This window comes from Giraffa tippelskirchi, chromosome 2 (assembly GCF_054371585.1).
Source record: "Giraffa tippelskirchi isolate mGirTip1 chromosome 2, T2T-mGirTip1v1.2.pri, whole genome shotgun sequence".
NCBI lineage: Eukaryota > Metazoa > Chordata > Mammalia > Artiodactyla > Giraffidae > Giraffa > Giraffa tippelskirchi.
The window spans coordinates 6,460,154-6,479,802 of NC_137276.1; the positions used below are offsets into that span (position 1 = coordinate 6,460,154).

A 19,649-nucleotide genomic window follows, 5' to 3' on the forward strand; every position below is an offset into this window, starting at 1 on the left:
AAGTCTGTTCTGTGTCTGTGAGTTTGTTTCTGTTTTGTAGATAAGTTCATTAGTGTCATATTTTAGATTCCACATGTAAGTGATATCATATGGTATCTGTCTTTCTGATTGACTTCACTTAGTATGATAATCTCTAGTTGCATCCGTGTTGCTGCAGATGGCATTATTCTGTTCCTTTTTATGGCTGGGTAATACTCCATTGTATGATGTGCCATGTCTTCTTTACCTATTCATCTGTCGATGGACATTTCAGTTGCTTCCAAGTCTTGGCTATTGTGAACAGTGATGCTATGAGCACAGGAGTGCGTTCACCTTTTTGAATACAGTTTTGTTTGGATATATGCCCAGGCGTGGGATTGCTGGATCATACGGCAACTCTAATTTTTTTGAGAAACCTCTATACTGTTTTCCATAGTAGCTACACCAGCTTGTATCCCTACCAACAGTGCAGGAGGGTTCCCTTCTCTCCACACCTTGTCCAGGATTTGGTATTTGTAGATTTTGAAATGGTGGCTCTTCTGACCGGTGTGAGGTGGTACTTCATTGTAGTTTTGATGTGCATGAAATCATTTTAGATGACTGGATTCTGTCTCTTTTCGGGGCGCATTGGGTTAGATATAGTTTTTAGGTACTCTCTTCTTCCTTGCCACACACCGGTCAACCAAGAGGATTCCAGCAGATAAAGGGAGTTGATGGGCAGACCCTTGCTTGTCAGTCAAAACTAGTTTGCTTTAAAAAGAAAAAAAAAGTCAAAGGGGAAATACTAGTTTGAAATTCTTATGAAAACTACCTTAAGCCGTTATCAGTGCCTGGTCCATGCAGGGCGATGCCCCTCTCCCCCTTTAATGATGTTCCATGGTCATCTTTTGCCATCCACCTGACCTCAGAGGGCCTAGGAGTCTTCTCTGGGGAAGGAGTCGCTCCTCTGGGTATGTGTTACTGAAAGAAGAACCTGCTGCTGTCGGCTGAACAAAGTCCTCTAGGACCGTCACACCTGCACATACCCCTTTGCACCGGCTCCTCCCTCTGCCTAGACCATTCTTCCTCCAGGTGTTCCCAGCTTCTTCCCTCACATCCCAAATGCCTTCCTTCCCATGATCATCTTCCCCTAAGAGGTCAAGACCTCCTATATCCTTCTCCCCTGACCTGTCTTACTTTTCTCCTTAACGTTCATTCCTTTCTAACACACAATCTACTCCCTTATCTTCTGGATTATCTGTCTGCCCCACCGGCTGCAAGCCCCACCATGGCCAAGATCCGGGTGTGTGTTTTATTCACTCCCGTCTCTCCGGGACCTAGTACAATGCTTGGCACTCAGGTGTTGAATAAATACTTGCAGAATGATTGAATGATGAGTGACAGGTTACTCTGCTCTTCTTCCTCCAAAGCCTGACTTTCTCTAAGTGCCCCAAATAGGGCTCAGGAATATTCTATCAGAGAGATAGTCACCTGCTCCCCATGATGAGAAATCACGAAAGGGTGAAGGCAGGTGCAGAACACTCCCTGGTCACGTTGCCATTTGTCATCAAATAAGAGGTCTCGGAGGATGCAAGTGGCCTTTTTCCATTCTCCCTTAGAGGTGAAATGTTGACCAGTCCAGCCCACAGAGAGGACAGGAAAGTATGGGGAAGGGTTGCAGCCTTCCCAAGGGGCCTCCCTGGGGTCACTCCGAGCGAGTCAGGAAGGTCCAGATTGGAGGGAAAGATGCCCCACTCACGTGTACCCGGGGCAGGAGCTGTGAGCCGGCAGCTGCTGGAGGTTTTCCTTGTACCAACTTTGAAGGCAGATGTCGTGCTGGTGAAACCGGGCTGCGTGGTGTGAGACCCGGCTCTGTGCTGGGAGTGATGGCAACAAAGGACTGGTGTCGGTGACCTCCTCCACACCTCGACTGGCATTGCCGCTTTGTTGTTAAAACAGGCACCTCTCTGTGACAGCCTAGAGGGGTGGGATGGGGTGGGCGGAGGGAGCTCAAGAGCGAGGGGATGTGTGGATGCCTAGGGCTGATTCATGTTGATGTATGGCAGAAACCAACGCAACGTTGTAAAGCAGTTATCCTCCAGTTAAAAATAAATTTAAAAAACAACCAGACGCAGTCACCTCAAGGAATTAGTACCTGGACGCTGCTCCTCAGAGCAAGGTTGGGAAGCTGTGAATTGGACGGATGTCATCCATGACACTGAACAAGAAAAAACTTTTAAAAGCATCTGGGCTCTGTCCTTCAACAGAATAGGGGAAAGAAAAAACAACCTAAGAACAAGAAACATACTGTTACACAGATAACTTGACTCTTACCTGACCATACCCAGCACAGACACGGAAAGAGTCGTATTTTGCTACTAGTGATTTGTTCTCCTCTCCCAGATGCTCTGAATTTTAAATGCTTTTAAATGCTGAACTTACACTGATCTCATTCACCTTGTTTCTGTTCCTTTTTTAATGTCAACCCCCGCTAAAAAAAAAAAAATCAAAATGTATTTGTTTTGAAAGACAGTGAGATGGGAGGGCTTGTCAGAGCTGTGCCTGGAGCTGGTCTCAGCCCCACACACGTCTTACTTCCTTGGGAACTAGGTGGTTGATAACCCCTCTTTCACCGAGCTTCTCTCAGCTGCTGTTAATCTTGCTATAAACCCTTCCTGAGGCTTACAGTCTATCCGAGCGTCTCTCCTAATTCCCTGTTAACATTTTCTAGAAATTAGTTCCCCCCCAAGAATGAACTGGTGAGCTCTCATCACAACACCTGGTTGGGCATCACTGGTGGGAGAATAAGATTTAGCCTCCAGGATCAGGCCTGAGATAGGAGCGTTCTGGGAAAAGCTCACACGGGAGAAGGTTCGATCTCTTCTACTGCAAAGGATTGTTTTCTATCCCCTGTGCAATACATCATATTTTCCACCCAAAGGCCTTCTCAATGGACAGAATTACACTCTTTTCTCGTGGCTTGTCATCTGAAGCTATTCAGCATCACTTTGATACCAGGAATAATCAATCTGTCTGCCCAGGAAAGTTACAGAGTTCAAAGGGAACTTTGTTACAGCGCTCCAGATAAGTCTTGGTTTATTGCCATTGTATCCGAGAACAAGACTTTGCATGTATTAATTTGCCTGTAGATTAGAATTATACTTCAGAGCTAATAACCTGAGATTGATAGAAAACACTCGGAGAGGTAGCAGTGTTACCCGTTTGGCCCTGGAATTCATCACAGTCTTGAAATATTTCCAGATTCAGTCACTGAATGGTGGCTCGTCTGCCACCCTCAGGGAGAGAGAGCAGCACGCGTTGGTTTGGCCAGTTGACTGGGATCCAATTATAATGTCATCCGCTAAGTGTCTGCATGGGAGAGGATGCTTGGGCTTGCTGCTGGGCAGGCTCTGCTTCCTCACTAAGTAATAAAACTTGGGTTTTCTGGTGGCTTTAGCCCTTCTCATTGTTGCCTAAGACATGGGAAAATGTGTTTGTAAGAGAGTCAGATGCCCCGTATATGTTAGGGAACACTACCAGGTGTAGGAAACAGATCCCCCGTCTCCAGTGGCTTACCATCCTAGACGGGGGTGTCCCTTCCGCATGCCACCGTGGGGCTCTGTGCTGGGTGGTGAGTCAGGACCAGATGATGTTCTGTCTTGTCCCCCTGCTAGGATGCTGGAATGCTCTGAGCTCAGCTGGCCACAGGGAGGAGGAAGGAATAGCCACTTGATTGCACATCATTTCACCCCTGCTAATTCCATCACCAAGAATTGTCACACAGCCCGTCCAGGTGCGAGGGTGCTGGCACGGCCCCTCGCGGCCAGGGAAGGGGGAGCTTGAGCTTTGCGGGGAAATCGGCCAACTTGGCCACATCCCTTCGCAGGCCTGGTTTTTAGAGATAAGAGCAGGACCCACACTTCTGACCACCTCTGTTCTTTGAAGGCCGTGCCTGAGGAGACAGCAGTTTACCCTTCATGGGTCCAAACCAGTATCAGCCATTCTCTGACCAACCCCCACACTTTCCGCCACAAGGGGTTGTGTCCTCCTGAGGAGATGATGTCTGTGAAGCCAGGGAGCTGATAAGCTCAGTCATTTGTACCTTCCCCCTGCCTCAGGGTAGCAATTGCCTTTATTACTGTTTTTAATTGAAGTATAGTTGATTTACAATGTTGTGTGGGTTTCTAGTGTACAGCAAAGTAATTCAGTTATATATACTTTTTGATTCTTTTCATTATAGATTATTAAAAGATACTGTATTAATATATCATTTCCTGTGCTGTATATTAGGTCTCGTTGGTTTTGTTGTTCAGTCGCATACAACTCTTTGCGACCCCGTGGGCTACAGCACGCCAGGCTTCCCTGTCCATCACCAGCTCACAGATCTTGCTCAAACTCATGTCCATTGAGTCGATGATGCCATCTAGCCATCTCATCCTCTGTCGTCCCCTTCTCCTCCTGTCCTCAATCTTTCCCAGCATCAAGGTCTTTTCAAATGAGTCAGCTCTTCACATCAGGTGGCCAAAGTTTTGGAGTTTCAGCCATCAATCCTTCCAATAAATACCCAGGTCTGATCTCCTTGAGGATGGACTGGTTGGATCTCCTTGCAGTCCAATTTATATATTCCACATATAAGTGATATCAGATGACTTGTCTTTCTCTGACTTCTTGTATGGTCATCTCTAGGTCTATCCACGTTGCTGCAGATGGCATTGTTCATCCTTTTTATGGCTGAGTAATATTCCATTGTACATATATGCACCATACCTTCTTTATCCATTCATCTGTTGATGAACATTTAGGTTGTTTCATGTCTTGGCTGTTGTAAATAGTGCCGCTATAAACATGGGGTATATGTGTCTTTTTTAAATTAGTCTTCATCTTTTCTGGATATATGTCCAGGAGTGGGATTGCAGAATCATACGGTATTTTTAGTATTTTTAAGGACCCTCCATGCTGTTCTCCACAGTGGCTGCAGCAGTTTACATTCCCACCAACAGAGTAGGAGGGCTCCCTCTTCTCCACACCCTCTCCAGCCTTTATCACGTGTAGACTTTCTGATGATGGTCATTCTGATCAATGAACTTAGAAAACTTCCTCACATATTTATACTATAAGCTACAGGTCCTAAGTCTTCACTTTCCATTGTGTCATTTCACACAGAACTATTAATGAGGTCTGTAATGAGACACTGTCTAAAGCTGTCAATTTGAAAACCATCCCAAGATCATTTCTTTTGGGATAAAGCACTTGTGACTTAGACGGTAAAGAACCTGCCTGCGATGCAGGAGACCCAGGTTCCATCCCTGGGTTGGGAAGATCCCCTGGAGAAGGGAATGGCAACCCACTCCAGTATTCTTGCCTGGAGAATCCCATGGACAGAGAGGAGCCTGGCAGGCTCAGAGAGTCAAGACATGACTGAGCCGGTAACACCTCCTCATTCAGTGGTGTTGGAACTGTGCAGGATTGGACCTCAGGGTGTAGCTGAAGGTGCTCATTTTACAGCATTCAAGCTTTTGTTCACTGAGAGAGTGACCACCCGCCCAGATGATGTCCATGGGTACCAAGCACAGTAGCACAAGCGGGATGATGCACAGGCCCTTCTGTTCCCTGATGACTGACGCCCTGCCTCCTTCCCGCAGGTTCCCGTTCCCCATGATGTTCAGCAGCTGCAGCAGGAAGGACCTGGAGGCCAGCCTGGAGAAGGGCATGGGCATGTGTCTGTTCAACCTGCCGGAAGTGAAGCAGTCCTTCGGGGGCCAGAAGTGCGGGAATGGATACGTTGAAGAAGGAGAGGAGTGTGACTGTGGGGAACCAGAGGTAAGAGAAACGTTTACAGGACATTTGTCTCCCGTTTACGGTTGGGCCAACCAGCAAGAATTTGAAGGAATTGTGCAGCAGAACGAATAGTGCTGAAGAATCAGGATGGGAAAGTCCTAGGGCCACCTTGAGCCAGCTTCATAAGCCAGGATGGCCTTCTTGAATGCTAAGTATTGGTAGAATTAAGTTGTATCAGTGGTTTAAAGAGATAAAGAATCTTCTCTGTTGAAAGACACAGCAGTCTCGGAAAGATGAGGACAAGAACAATGAAAAAGCATTTAGCTTTGAGTTTGACAGAGGAGAAAGCCTTGGAATGCTGGCTTCAAATGGCTAATAAGCCCCAAGTCTTTCTTTCAGCAAGGTGTGCAGCCCGAGGGGAATTTGAATAAGCAGCATTCATGTTTAACCAAGAGATGCCTCCCGAGTTGAAATTCTGCCCTTGTCTCCACAGCCTCCTCTGTATGTGCGACCCGAGGCTCCCAGTCTCCTGCCTCTCAGCTTGTCAGCTTTCAGAAGCAATAAGCGAGAGTGGAGAACATTTTTTAACCCAGGAAAAGGCTTATTTCACCCAGCTTTCCAGCCACTGTCAGGATGTTTTCTTGCTTCCATAGGGCCCAGTGTAAAGTTAATCAACATCAAAATTGTAGCAGCCATTTTTTTAAAAAAAATCTCTGAATAATCTTGGAAAGGAGAGAGAAAGGACACAGTGACACTGCCTGGTAAAACAAGAGCCCCCTCAAAGTTTGGAGGAGGTTGTGTTTAGAATAAATCAAAGTCACCCGTTTGCATAGCAGGCTGTCTACATGTGGGAGTCCCTCTCTGGGAGCTTATGTGAGCTGCAGTGGTAAACAAGTTCAAGGTGCTGCTAAGTCACTTCAGTCGTATCGGACTCTGTGCGACCCCAGAGACGGCAGCCCACCAGGCTCCCCTGTCCCTGGGGTTATCCAGGCAAGAATACCAGAGTGGGTTGCCATTTCCTTCTCCGGTGCATGAAAGTGAAAAGTGAAAGTGAAGTCGCTGAGTCGTTTCCAACTCTTAGCGATCCCATGGACTGCAGCCTGCTAGGCTTCTCCGTCCATGGGATTCTCCAGGCAAGAGTACTGGAGTGGGTTGCCATTGCCTTCTCCAGTTCAAGGTGGGTGTTAGCTAAATTCACAAATGGACCTGGTGAGGCCTTAGAAAGAGCACATCTTGGAGGGCTGCTCTGAAAGGGGGATTCTAGGATGGAAGGAGACTTGTGCTGAGATTCTGAGACTTCCCTCGCATTGCTGTGTTCATCTGACAAACAGCTGGTTGTGGACTCATCATATCCCACCCTCTCCAAGCCTCTGAGCTTTTCCATGGCAGCAGGAATAATCCCGGACGCCATCTGACCATTCCTGTAAGAATATTGAGAGTGAATATAAGTGCTCGGGGACGGGGGTTGAGGAGGAGGCTTGATCAAGTGTTTCTGTGCCCTTGCCAAATTCAGGATTCGCCCAGGGTCACGGCGCTGTCCATGAGGGTGTTTAATTTTGCTCACAGCACACAAAGCGTGGTTACTATGCAGGAACAAAATCCTAACTATGACCTTACAGAAACTCTTTTTGATGAGTGGAGAAAAAATTGAAACCATCTTGGAAGAGGTTATACAAAGGGGAAATTGTTCAGAGATTTTTTTCTAATTGCTTAAAGGAAAAAACAGTTAGTTTAAATTACTCTTGTTTCTCAGGAGAGGTCAGGTTGACTTGAAATGGTTTATCTTTTGTTTGAACTCCTTGTAATTGTTTATTAATTTAAATAAATTTGGCAGCTCTCCAGTTTGGGATGACTCTATTAGCAGAGTCATTTATTCCATAGACCAGCATGGCCGCCAGCATCCCTGCCTCCCTCCACATCAGCAGGGTTAACATGGCCACCGTTACCATTTCCACCACCATCGCTGTTGTCATTTCCACCACGGCTGGGTCTTCATCTCCACTACCATCACCACCACCAGCATCGCATCTGCAAATCCTTGAGTGCCTGAAATTTGCCATTGATATTGTGATCTTCTCTTTTACCCCCATCAAGGGGTCATTCAGCTTTGACAGGGGAGTTACTATCTCTCCAGGCAACTTATTGCCTTGCAGGACAGATTTTGATGAAATCAAACTCCTTGCTTAGGCAGAGCTATACTCTCCCTGCATGTTATTCTATGTGTAGGGCCCTCATTTAAGAAGTCCTTGATATCTGAAAAGAACTGTCATTCTCTTCATCCAGAGTTCTTTCTCCCAAGAAATCTTTGAAAGTCATGGGCAAGCTTTTTGCCTCAATTTTTAGTTTTCTAATTTTTAATTTTTTTTATTTGTTTACTTTTTAAGGTTTAAGGTCATGCTGTGCTCTGATGGTATGAAAGCCCATTTCCAGTTTCCAAACTGACCAATACTTTAGTGAACCTGGGTTCTTTATTCCCCTACTCAGCTCTCAAGCACTGTAAATAGCCATCATGCCTTTGTTTCCTATCAGCCTTTGCATCCCCTGGACTATAAAGCACTCTGGTGTCACCACCTCAGTGAGTAAATGGGTCAGAACCACTGCCCCAGCTCACGACGGGACCCAGCTTCTGCTCCCAGAAATAATGGCCTGTCTTTTCAAGAAGATGCATTGTTGTCTCAGCCCAGTTCATGGTGACTGAGAACCTCTGTCTACTACCTACAACCCAAGAATGACAATTAGGGCGTTTGCTGAAAATCCTCTCACGGCTTCATTACTCTTCAGTCGTTGGAGGCTGAGCGTTCGTCGACTCTGTTGAACTTCTCTATTGAACACTAAAATAATAGCTGCATCAACGGATGAAGCATTTGTCTCTTCTGATAAACAGAGTTCTGCAGCAGAAATAGATTCTGGGTAGTTAAAAGGCAAGTGAGTGCTGAAGCCTTGAGTCCAGGACATTAGATTTATATCCACCATAAGGGTATCCTGACAACTTGCTCATTCTTCCAAGCTAATCGGGTTGAAAAAGCAGCCTTATCTCCTTGTTTGGAGTCAATTGCCTGCCAGTAGCTTGCAAATATCTTTAAACTTAGTTATCTTGCTCACATTATCAATCCCTTTTGAAGTCAAAACCATGCTACTTGGCTTTGTCTCCATTTGAACTTCTGTGTATGTTATTTAGGAGTTTCATCGGGGGGATTGGGACCTGGTTCTTAAAGGATCTTACAAACCAGCTCTAGGATGGCTGATTTACCTTAGGAGTGCAAGGAAGTCTGTAACGTGTCATTGGCCCATGTATCATTAGAAGAGCCATTTAGACCATACGTACAGACAGCATCACTATACGTGTGGTGGCACTGATCAGGAGGACCACTGATGGACTCCGTTTATAAAAACACAACAAGTTCCTGAATGTTTTAGGATTGTAAATCCATGAGGTAGAAATCCTTACTGTCCTGAAAGTTACAGTGTTGGCTTCTGGTTGGCAATTTTCTCTTACTCTATATATTACACACTCTGGATGTTTATAAAGTCCTTGAGCAAATTTTAAATTGAGTAACCTGGGGTGTATGTGTAATAGAAGTCACTGGGAACATCATTCATAGTTTTACATGGGATACAGTTTAGATATCTTGGTTGAGACATAAATCTTCTGGATTATCAACGTTTTATTCTTTGCATTTATGATACTGATGATAAATTCATTCATGGGAGATGGTTTGGGGAGTAAACTGCTACACTATGAAAATAGTATGTGATGGGCCTGTAGCCAATAATATATAAATTCTTCAGCACTCACCATATATAAGAGAAAATAAAAGGACAGTGATCAATTCAATTCTGAAGACTCTGTTGAACTCCCCTTTCTAATGGCAATTCAATTTCTTCTAAAATGTGTCAACTCCAAGTTACCAGAATGTCCTAAAGCACACGATGTCGTAAATACACTGAGTAGATATGTGCAGGCCTTCTGCTGAGAGCTGAGCAAAACTATAGCCTCTTGTTTCTTTATGCTAGACAAAATTGGGTACCTGTGAAATACAGCAGAACACAGGAGTTCACTGCCTCTCACATTTATTTCAGAGAGGACCATCCATCTACTATTTGACCTGTTTAAATCCCTTGCAAATCTATGGGCACAGCCCACAGAGCTCCTTTCGGTCTCTTGCTCATTCTGAGGTGCTTTTCTGACCTAAGGAGTGTCTCAGTGGGTGAGACACCCTGCCTCTGCTGACCAAGAGTCCAGCTGTGGCTTCAGGTTGGACTGTTGTGGTTCAGACACAACTATTTTGACTTCATTTCCTGCCACTGTGCTCTCGGTTAAACTCTGGATCAGTCTTTGAAGAGTTAAATTTGTATGCATCTATGGAGATTTTTAAACATGTTCAAAGGGCTCCAGTGATCCTGACAGAGTTCACTGCATTGAGGCCTCGCAGACATTCACACGGCCCCACCCGCTGCCGATGCGAATGGCCTCTGGAGCCAGCCAGCCTTCTGTCCCAGTCCCTCACCCCATCGTGAAAGATGCTTGAGTGCTGCTGACTTTTCCCAGGGACTCGCACTCCCAGGCAGTTCATAAACACTTACCAGAAGCTCTGCTTTCTTCCAAAGGAAGATAATCCTCAGTCAGGCTGGTTTTCAGCTCAAGAGCCAGGCCCTTGGGTTCTTTCTTCCCTTTCCAGTCATTTAAGGTGCGACCTTTGCTTTTGGTGAGTAGTGGCCCCCTGTGACCCTGTCAAACCTGTTCCCATCTCCAGGAATGTCAGAATCTCTGCTGCAATGCCACCACCTGTACCCTGAAGCCAGACGCTGTCTGCGCGCACGGACTGTGCTGTGAAAACTGCCGGGTGAGTCCTCCTGCTCCCAAGGTCACCCACGGGTTCTGTGGGTTCAACACCGATGCAGGGCAAGATACAGGGCAGGGCGATTTCCCAGCGCTCACTGCTGGGGAAACCGTGGCCCTTATCACACAAGCTGGTACTCTCTACCTCCTATTTTTATTATCTTCTGATCTTTGTGTGAAATGCACATTTTAATGCTAAGTCATCTGCAATAAATTATTTATGAGCTGGAAAGGAATTGGACCAAAAAACTCAGGCTCCCCATTAACTGTTCTGGTCGTGCTATTGGAGGAAATCTTTGAGAACCAGTTCCTTCTCTCACAGGGAGGACTCACATCAGGTCCCTCTGCTCCATCCCGAGAACGTGTGCCTGCTGGCTGAGGCACTGAGTGAGTTGTTCTCCATGACCTCAACATCTTGCTCTTGACCCCTGATAGAAGGTGCTGGCTGACCCAGCCCAGCCAAGTTGGCAGTTTTAGCCTCTGCCATTTTCTGCCACCCTGACTGCATTCATGTTGGCAGTTCCATCATTTGTCTCACTGTTCAGAGCTGAGATCTGGCAGAGTCGAAGTCTGAGCTTTTGATTCAGATGTTCCAAGGGTAGAGTTTTATTTCCTTTTAATTAAGCAATTGATCTTGACCTTCTGCTTGCAGGAAACTCCCTCTTAGCCACCCAGGCAGAGCGCAGTGTTTCCAAAGTGCATTGTGACATTTTACATTCAACTTCAAGTATCCTTCACCCCTTTCCTGTGATTAACTTATGGGGATGTTAAAGAAGCTGGCACCCCTGGCTTGCAGCCACTGGTGGTGGAAGTCACTGGAGAGAGGGGTCTTTGAGGTGGGGCTGGTCACTGGCTGTATAACCTCCAGACAAGCCACCCTGGGCCATATGCTCCTCAACCACAAAAAGATGAGGCATCGTTTGGATGATTCCTAACATCCTGTATGGCTCCCTTGGTTTACCTCTTCGCTCCCTGCCCCTGTAAAGTTCTACAGCCAGATTCCCGGCTCTGTGATTTGATGGCAAAATAAAATTACTGTTGTAACTATGCCCTTGGGAGGATTTTTGTCATCTTGCCCACAAAAGTGAATGCTTTAAGTGCAAATGTCATCTTAAAACAAGTGATGGTGCTGGTGACCAGAGATCTTGTTCTTAAGAATCGATGAGTCCATCAGGCAGCGCCCTACTCCTCACCTCCTCCAAGGTCCAGGGGCCAACGACCAGCTTGTCTGCTCACCAGGAAACTCTGATGTTGCAGGAAACTAAGAAGAGCTGCATCTTAGTTTCCCCCACCACCTCACAGTGAAAAGAACCCCAGAGCCCAGAAGGAGACTCTTTACTTAATGAGCTCTGTCTTCAGTAAAGGGAATTTCTTTGAAGTTCACACCCGTCTACGTGAGGCTACACAAGGGTGGCCCTGCTCCCATCTACCCGGAGTGTTACTGGGACCACGTTCCATCTTTCCTGTAGTCGCATGCTTATAAACCACCCTCTCCTTGCAGCTGAAGCCTGCGGGAACCGCGTGTAGGGACCCCAGCAATGCCTGCGACCTCCCGGAGTTCTGCACAGGGGCCAGTCCTCACTGCCCGGCCAATGTATACCTGCACGACGGGCACCTGTGTCAGGGGGTGGACGGCTACTGCTACAACGGCATCTGCCAGACCCACGAGCAGCAGTGCGTCACCCTCTGGGGACCAGGTACGTGGCCCCCAACAAACTGGGTGCTGAGGCTGCGAAGCCAGCCTTCTGTTTCTGTGAGTATCCCTCCCAGAGCACGCTGTCAAGAACTTTCCTTCTGTTGGGCTGAAGTGACGGGCTTTGTGGTAGGACTGGGGCCTGCCGGGCACAGGCACGCAAAAGTGGGTGCTGTCCGGAGCCCACTCCGAGGCACAAGAGAATGGTCTGGCCAGAGATGTACGAGCACCTGCCATGTGCCCTTGGGGAGACAGGGCCAAATCAGCCAAGACCGCTGCCCTCAAACGGCTTAACGGAGCCAGGCAGACAGGCAGCAGAACATCCCCTCCCGCAACCCTGATTGTGTGCAAGTCCTTCTTGGCGCCCGAGTGACACCCCGAGCCGCGGGCAGAGGGTGCCGGAGAGGACGTCGGTGCAGCCAGGGGACGAGGGGCAGTCGGGAGTGTGGCTGCCTCAGGAAGGCCAGAGCCGAGCTGATGCGTGAGTCTGTGACGGGGAAGGATGTTCAGAGGGAGGGCCCAGTGTGAGAGGCCTGGGCGCCAGAGGAGGAGCATGGAGACAGGTGTTCAAGGGCCTTGAATGCCTTTTTGTTCTGAAAGCAGAGTGACAGAGGCGTGTGTCCCAGAAAAAAAAAGCACCCAGGCGGGAAGGTGGCCAGGAAGCAGCCTCTGCATAGTTAGGTCCCTGAAAGATGGTTCATCACTTCCTGCCCGGGGGCCACGGGAGCCGGGCTCAGCCTGGTTTGCATAACCCTCCCAGGACGCCTGAGGTGGAGACAATGACCGCAGCTTTACGGAAGGCAGAAGCTCAAACTCAGAGGCCGGAAGTCAGTTCCCAAGGTCGCGAGGCTGGGATTGTGGCCCAGAGCCCAGCCGGCATTCCCGCGCTGGGCCGTCACCCCGAAGAGCCAGGCCTCGAACCCGAGTTCCACAGAAGCTCTAGCATCAAACGGATGCTCAAAGTGAAAGGGGGAGGGCCCCGTCCCCTGTGTGTCTCTCCGTTGCCCCGTCTTCCGGGGCCTAGGGCAGGGCGGCCCAGAGCAGGGGCTTGTCACCCCAGGGTTGGCCCCTTGTTCCTGCATCCCGGATTCTGACAGAGAATCCCACAGCGGGTCTTTTCCAAGACTGTGTCCCAACGATCTTGTCTTTCTTCTGCCCCTTCCTGTTGGCTGCAGGGTGGCCTCAGTTCTGGCCGGAGGCCCCCGCTGTGGCAAGGCCACTGTGGTCAGCCAGGCCCAGGCAGGGGGCCAGGCCAGCTCGGGCTCTGTAGGGGAGAGAGAGCTGATGCGGGCCTCTGCCAGACTTTGATGGTGGGGTTTTGGGTTTAGGAGTGATGAGGGCAAACAACAGTGACTGAACCTCAGAGCATGGGTTTGAAGCATGATGTGGAAGCAATGGCCCGAGTGTGGAGGACAGAGTGGACGTTGCTTAGGACTGGGGGCTCTCATGGAGCCCACTACCACCACCCTGCAACCAAGCCAATGCTCCTGTGCGCGGGGGACCTTCTGAGGGAGAGGAGAGCGCAGCCCGGATACAGCAACAAGGGGTTCACAGTGCCTCCGTTTACCTCGTTCTCTGGAGAGTTCTTCCGAGGCCTCGGGCTTCGCTGATGAGCTGTTGTTGTTCAGTCACTTGGTCGCGTCCAACTCTGTGCGACTGCATGGTCTGCAGCACGCCAGGCTTCCCTGCCCTTCACGATCTCCTCAAGTTTGCTCAAACTCATGTCCATCGAGTCGGTGTTGCCACCCAACCATCTCATCCTCTGTGGCCTCCTTCTCCCCCTGCCCTCAATCTTTCCCAGCGTCAGGGTCTTTTCCAGTGAGTCAGCTGATGAACTCGAGTGGGTAGAAAGGGGAAGTGGTGGTGTCCGGAGTCTTGGCACTTGGGCTTTGGAACCTGACTAGTCCCCAGACCTCCTCCCCAGCTGGGTAGGAGGGCCTCCGGGCAAGGTAGGACTCACAGCCTCGAATGCTTCTCCATGACAAGCGCAAAGGAGGCTCTCACTATCTATGTGTCACGCGGTCGTGTGGGCTCTGAATGGCTGAGTGACTGGGCACCTTTTAGCCGAGTGGAGTCACTTTGGGTCAGCGCTGCTGCCCCAGGCCAAACCTTTGTGGCCCGAAGCGTCCCTAGTGGCCGTCCCTGCCCAGCCTCTCCCCAGACTCGGTAATCTCCCCGTCTTAAGTTTCAGGGGACTTAGTGGCAGCGCTGCCTTCCAAGGAGTGTTCCGTGGCCAGAGCACACACAGCACTCAGAGCCGTTGGAGTGAAGCGCAGTCTTGGGTGCCCTGCTGACTTGGAGCATCCGGTCCCTGCTCCTGGGTGAGCTCAGACGGAGCCCCACGGCTCTCTGAGCCCTGCACTGAGTGACTCAGCTGGCTGCGGGCCTGTGACTCATGGTGACCAAAGCTGGTAGTCATTATCTCATCTGATTAGTCCTTCTTGAGCTGCCTGACCAGAGAGAGAGAGAGGCAGACAGGCGGACAGACTTGACTGCGTGACTCACAGGCTGAGCTTTTCAAGAGCGGAAGCGATAGGGAGTTACCTGCTTGGACCCTCTACATCCTTGTGAGCGACGGTGGCGCCTGCCTCCCCAGGGTCCAGGCTGGTCCCTTCTCTCCCCTCCCACTCACCCTGGTGACGGAGGAGGCCCTTGCCCAGCAACGGCGGGCTTGCTCTGAGGGGCGTGGCACACAGACCACCCATCTCTGATGTCAGAAACGCCCAGTTCCTGGAAACGACCGGCATGGGGACTAGGTTGGGGGAGTCCCCCGGGCTGGTAGCTTCTTGGGATCCATCTCTCTTGACCTTCTTAGTACTTGCAGTCATCGCAGTGACATCCTCAGGAGCGTAGAGAACTTAGTGCCAGAGGCTCTCTGTACCAGGGGGTTTCTTAAAAGCGCCTTCAACCACCCGCTTTGCTAATGCGGGGTGTTCCTTTCCCTGTATCAGTGGGACGGCCTAGCTCTCCAGTTCAAGGGCTCTGGGTAAGCTTCCTGTGTCTGCTCTAACAGCAGCTTATGATACCACGCGTTTATCATCTTTTAGCTCCCGGGGTCAGAAGTCCTAGAATCAAGACACTGGCACGGCAGGGTTACCTTCGGAGGCTCCGGGGGAGCATCTGTTTGCTGGCCTTTTCCAGCTTTGAGAGGCTGCCCGCGATTCTTGGCTCGTGGCCCCTTCATCCGCCTTCAAGGCCAGCAGTACAGAATCTTCAAATCTCTGTCTCTCTGATTCCCACTTCTGTGGTCAGATCTCCATCTCTGACTTTGATCCTGCTGCCTCCCTCTTACAAGGACCCTTGGGATTATATTGGACCATCCAGGTGGCCCAGCATTATTTCCCATCTCAGGGTCCTTAACCACATCCTCAAAGTCCCTTCTGCCAAGTTAGGTCACATAGTCACAGGGTCCAAGGATTAGGACATGGGGCCCTTTTGGGGGGGCAGGTATTTTCTGCCTACCAGAGGCATTGAATGGACCACTTTCTAAAAGGGTGACCTTCAGCAAGTTACTCAGCCTTCTTGTGCCTCATGTGTAAAATGAGGAGAGTAATATGCCTGCTGCGTGGGTATTTTGTTGTCCTCTACTGTAGCTTGTCTATTTCATGTCTATGAATATACTACATGTATATAGTAGCATGCAGTAGCTTGCAGCTTGCACAGTGCCTGGGGCTGTGGGGAGGGCTGTAATCTGGTGGGGAAAGAGGAGGGACTTGAGCTCAGCCTGGGGCGGGGTTTGGGGGGTGATGGTTAGAGCAGGAAGGATCCTAAACAAGGTTGCCGTGGAGTAGTCATCGCCAGGGTGGGAGAGGAAGGGATTTCCTGTGTCCGGAACAGCAGGGGCCAAGGTGCACAGAAACGGGGGCCATCCCAGCGGGACCACGGGCTCTTCTGCTTGTCCAGAGCCTGGGCTGTGAGTTGGAGGACAGAGAGCCCTTTCTGCCACCACATACTCTTCACTCAATAACTATTCAACCATGTCCTGCTATTGTGAGTTGCTGACCAAGAGCCCTGGTTCTGCCAGAGTGACACACTTCCCACAGCCCCAGGGCATTCTCGCCTGGGACCTGCAGAAGAGTCAGGATGTGACCGTCACAGTTCCGGGGGGCAGAGGTCACTTCCTCAGCCAGGTCCTGGCCAGCTAGATGCAGCAGGCAGAGAGCACTATATTGCTGTGTTACTGTGGTCGGTTTGCATTAACTTTTCATGATTCAGAAGAGGAAAACTTGTCAAGGATGCAGTGAGCTCAGGATATAGTCTTTCATTTCCCAGCCTTTAGCAAACGCTCTGGGATCAGGACCACGTGTGTTTGGGGGTCACTTTCAGCCCCCTAGGAAGCCCAGTGACTCAGAAATCTAGGGCGCTTGCTCTGCCGGCCCCTGCCGCTGGCATCCAGGTAACCTGGCCAGCATCGTCTGTTACATTCAGGAAGTCATCAGTCACTCACCCCCCAGATCTGGCTACCCAAACCCTGGCCGGAGGAAGCCCTTCCTCCCAGCTAACTAATTCCCTTTTGAGAGGGACGTTTCTCAGTCCAGCCTTACATTTCATTAAAATAATCCTGCTTCCAAATCTTTCTACAAATAAAATGATAGAATATTCAAAACATATGCCTGCAACTCCTAACTAGCAAAGTAATATAGTTTTAGAATGCTTTTTGTGAGGATTGTTCATCTGCTTGGTTTCCTGATGATTGATTATTGTTGATGGTATTCTTGTGAGCTTGGAATTGACATTTTTTTCCCCCACTGATGTTTCTCCCACAAATCTTGCATCTCAAGACTTTATCAGTTGATGTCAAACACGTAAATGTTACCTGCAGCTCAAACCGGACCTTGTATTTAGCCCTCTGTCCACCTCAGGCTTAATAGCCACAAAGATTTCCTGTCAATGCGACATGACCTTAAACATTTCCTTCTGAAATACAGCTGGATACGTTTCTTCAGGCAGAAAATTTACTTTTGCCAATGTTGTTTATCTGAACCACTAGCATGATAACTGAAAACGTTACTTGGAAATTAATCTTGCAGATAACTGTGTGTCTAGAGCCACAAACAATCTGCATCAAGGAAATCCTGAAATTATCTTAGTTTTATCTATTTTATCACTCACCAGAAAATAGCGTCACCTGATTGATGTGGTGTGAGCTGGTCGGATGATGTTTATGGGCCGGTGCCTTTTCAGTGTTTATCTGCAAGGCTGGTTTATTTTTACTTTTTTAATTTATTTTATTTCTGGCTGTGCTGGATGTTCGTTGTCGTGCAGGCTTTTCTTTAGTGGCTGTGCTCGGGCTTGTCATTGCGGTGGCTTCTCTTGTTGCAGAGCGTGGGCTCCAGGGCACACGGGCTTCAGTATGGTGGCACGTGTGCTCAGTAGTTGTGGTCCCAGGGCTCTAGAGCTCAAGCTCAGCAGTTGTGGTGCCCGGGCCTGGTTGTTCCATGGCATGCGGGATCTTCCCGGACCAGGAATGGAACCCGTGTCTCCCACATTGGCAGGTGAATTCTTTACCACTGCACCACCAGGGAAGCCCAGCAAGGCTGCTTTAAATGAGTTTCTTTATGACGACACACGTGAGACAGTACATTTACGAGCATCCACAGCTCAGGTGGCTACAGATGGGAAGAAGAGTGATCTTTGCCAAGAATCATAGTGTTTAGGCGGCAGGAAAGTCTCTTTTTTGTTCCGTTGTGCAAGAAGGAAATGACCGAATGTATTTGCTGGGGCTTTATTTTTCCACGGACGTAAAGGTCAGCGTGGAGAAGAGAAACAGAGGGAGAACTGTGAGAAGGACAAACAGGCTGCAGTTACTTGTGAAGATGCCTTTGTGGACATTAGTAACAGGGGCTGGATGTAAGTGATGGGAGGAGGAGCCAACGCAACTGACTTGGGGACCTGCATTTGCATAACGGAGTCATTTTAAGGAAACGTTGTTGTTGTTTAGTCACTAAGTTGTGTCTAACTCTTTTTCGACCATATGGACTGTAATCCACCACCAGGATCCTCTGTCCATGGGATTTCCCAGGCAAGAATACTGGAATGGGTTGCCATTTCCTTCTGCAGGGGATCTTCCCAATCCAGGGATCAAACCTGCATTGGCAGGCAGATTCTTTACCCCTGAGCCACAAGGGAAAACCCTAAGGAAAGATAAGATCACGTAAACTGTGGGCTTAATAATGAGATGTCATCGTTTCTCTTTCAAAAGACATAATGACATCGAGAACTTCCAAATTACAAGTTATATCACTCTGAAGATAAACCTGGTAATTAAACTCCATCACTTCTTATAGAATGATAAAATACAGGATGATGTCAAAATTCCCTCTGAAAGGCTAAATTTCATCTTTTGATAACAGCAGAACATCTAAGTGTTCCATTATTAAAAATTCAAAGGCTGTAAATTGATGTAATATAGTAGTGATAAGAAAACGTGTCACTTTTTTTCATGAGACAGATATGAAGTCTCTCGTCTTCATGAAGACAGACAGCTTTACATGCAGCAACTTTGAAGTCAGATCTGTACCTTTATAACATCTTATTAGCAGGTAGAAGTCATTTACACGTTTTAAATTATTGACCCTTCTGTATCTAAGATAAACGCCGGCTGGCTGGTTCCACACTCTTGACTGTCCTTCCTGGTGTCTGTAGGTCCCGATGGCCAGGGTGCTCAGGAAGTTTCTCTTGGTTTGCATCTTCTAGTCTGTTTCCTATAATGATGCTTTCTTTAATTGTAAGAGCTGTTTCTGCTCCTGAGGTCAGCATGGAGCCCTCTTTCTGGTTTCCTTGCTTATAGGATTTTTTTTTTTTACTGTGTCTAAACGTTGAAGGAATGACAGTTTTCCGTTCCAGAAAGTAAAATGTCTTTTTGTGACTTTATATCTTCTTTCCTCTTAAGTAAAAAGGATGAAAGTGAAAGTCGCTCAGTCATGTCTGACTCTTTGCGACCCCATGGACTATACAGTCCATGGATTTCTCCAGGCCAGAATACTGGAGTTGGGAAGCATTTCCCTTCTCCAGGGGATCTTTCCAACCCAGGAATCGAACTCAGGTCTCCTGCATTGCAGGCAGATTCTTTACCAGCTGAGCCACCAGGGAAGCCCAAGAATACTGAAGTGGGTAGCCGATCCCTTCGCCAGCGTATCTTTCCGACCCAGGAATCGAACCAGGGTCTCCTGCTTTGCAGGTAGATTCTTGACCAGCTGAGCTATGAGGGAAGACAGCATGGTAATACTTCATTCGATGTAAATGAATCAGTGAAGACCCAGACAAGGCAGACCAGGAAACTGTGTTTATTTACCCAAGATGCTTTGTTCTGTGGGAACCACAACTGACTTCCTACAGGGAGGGGGGTAGAGACAGGATGTGCTTTCCCTAAATTGCGTT

At 48.6% G+C, this 19,649-nt stretch overlaps 1 protein-coding gene across 1 annotated transcript in view; it reads left to right on the top strand.

The window, feature by feature from the left end:
* ADAM12 (ADAM metallopeptidase domain 12) overlaps window positions 1-19,649 on the top strand; it is a 382,360-nt gene that overhangs the window by 314,973 nt on the left and 47,738 nt on the right. Inside the window, exons 12-14 of the mRNA XM_081533255.1 lie at window positions 5,601-5,778; window positions 10,491-10,580; window positions 12,078-12,273. Coding sequence (XP_081389381.1) covers window positions 5,601-5,778; window positions 10,491-10,580; window positions 12,078-12,273 — 464 coding nt within the window. The remainder of the gene's footprint in view (window positions 1-5,600; window positions 5,779-10,490; window positions 10,581-12,077; window positions 12,274-19,649) is intronic.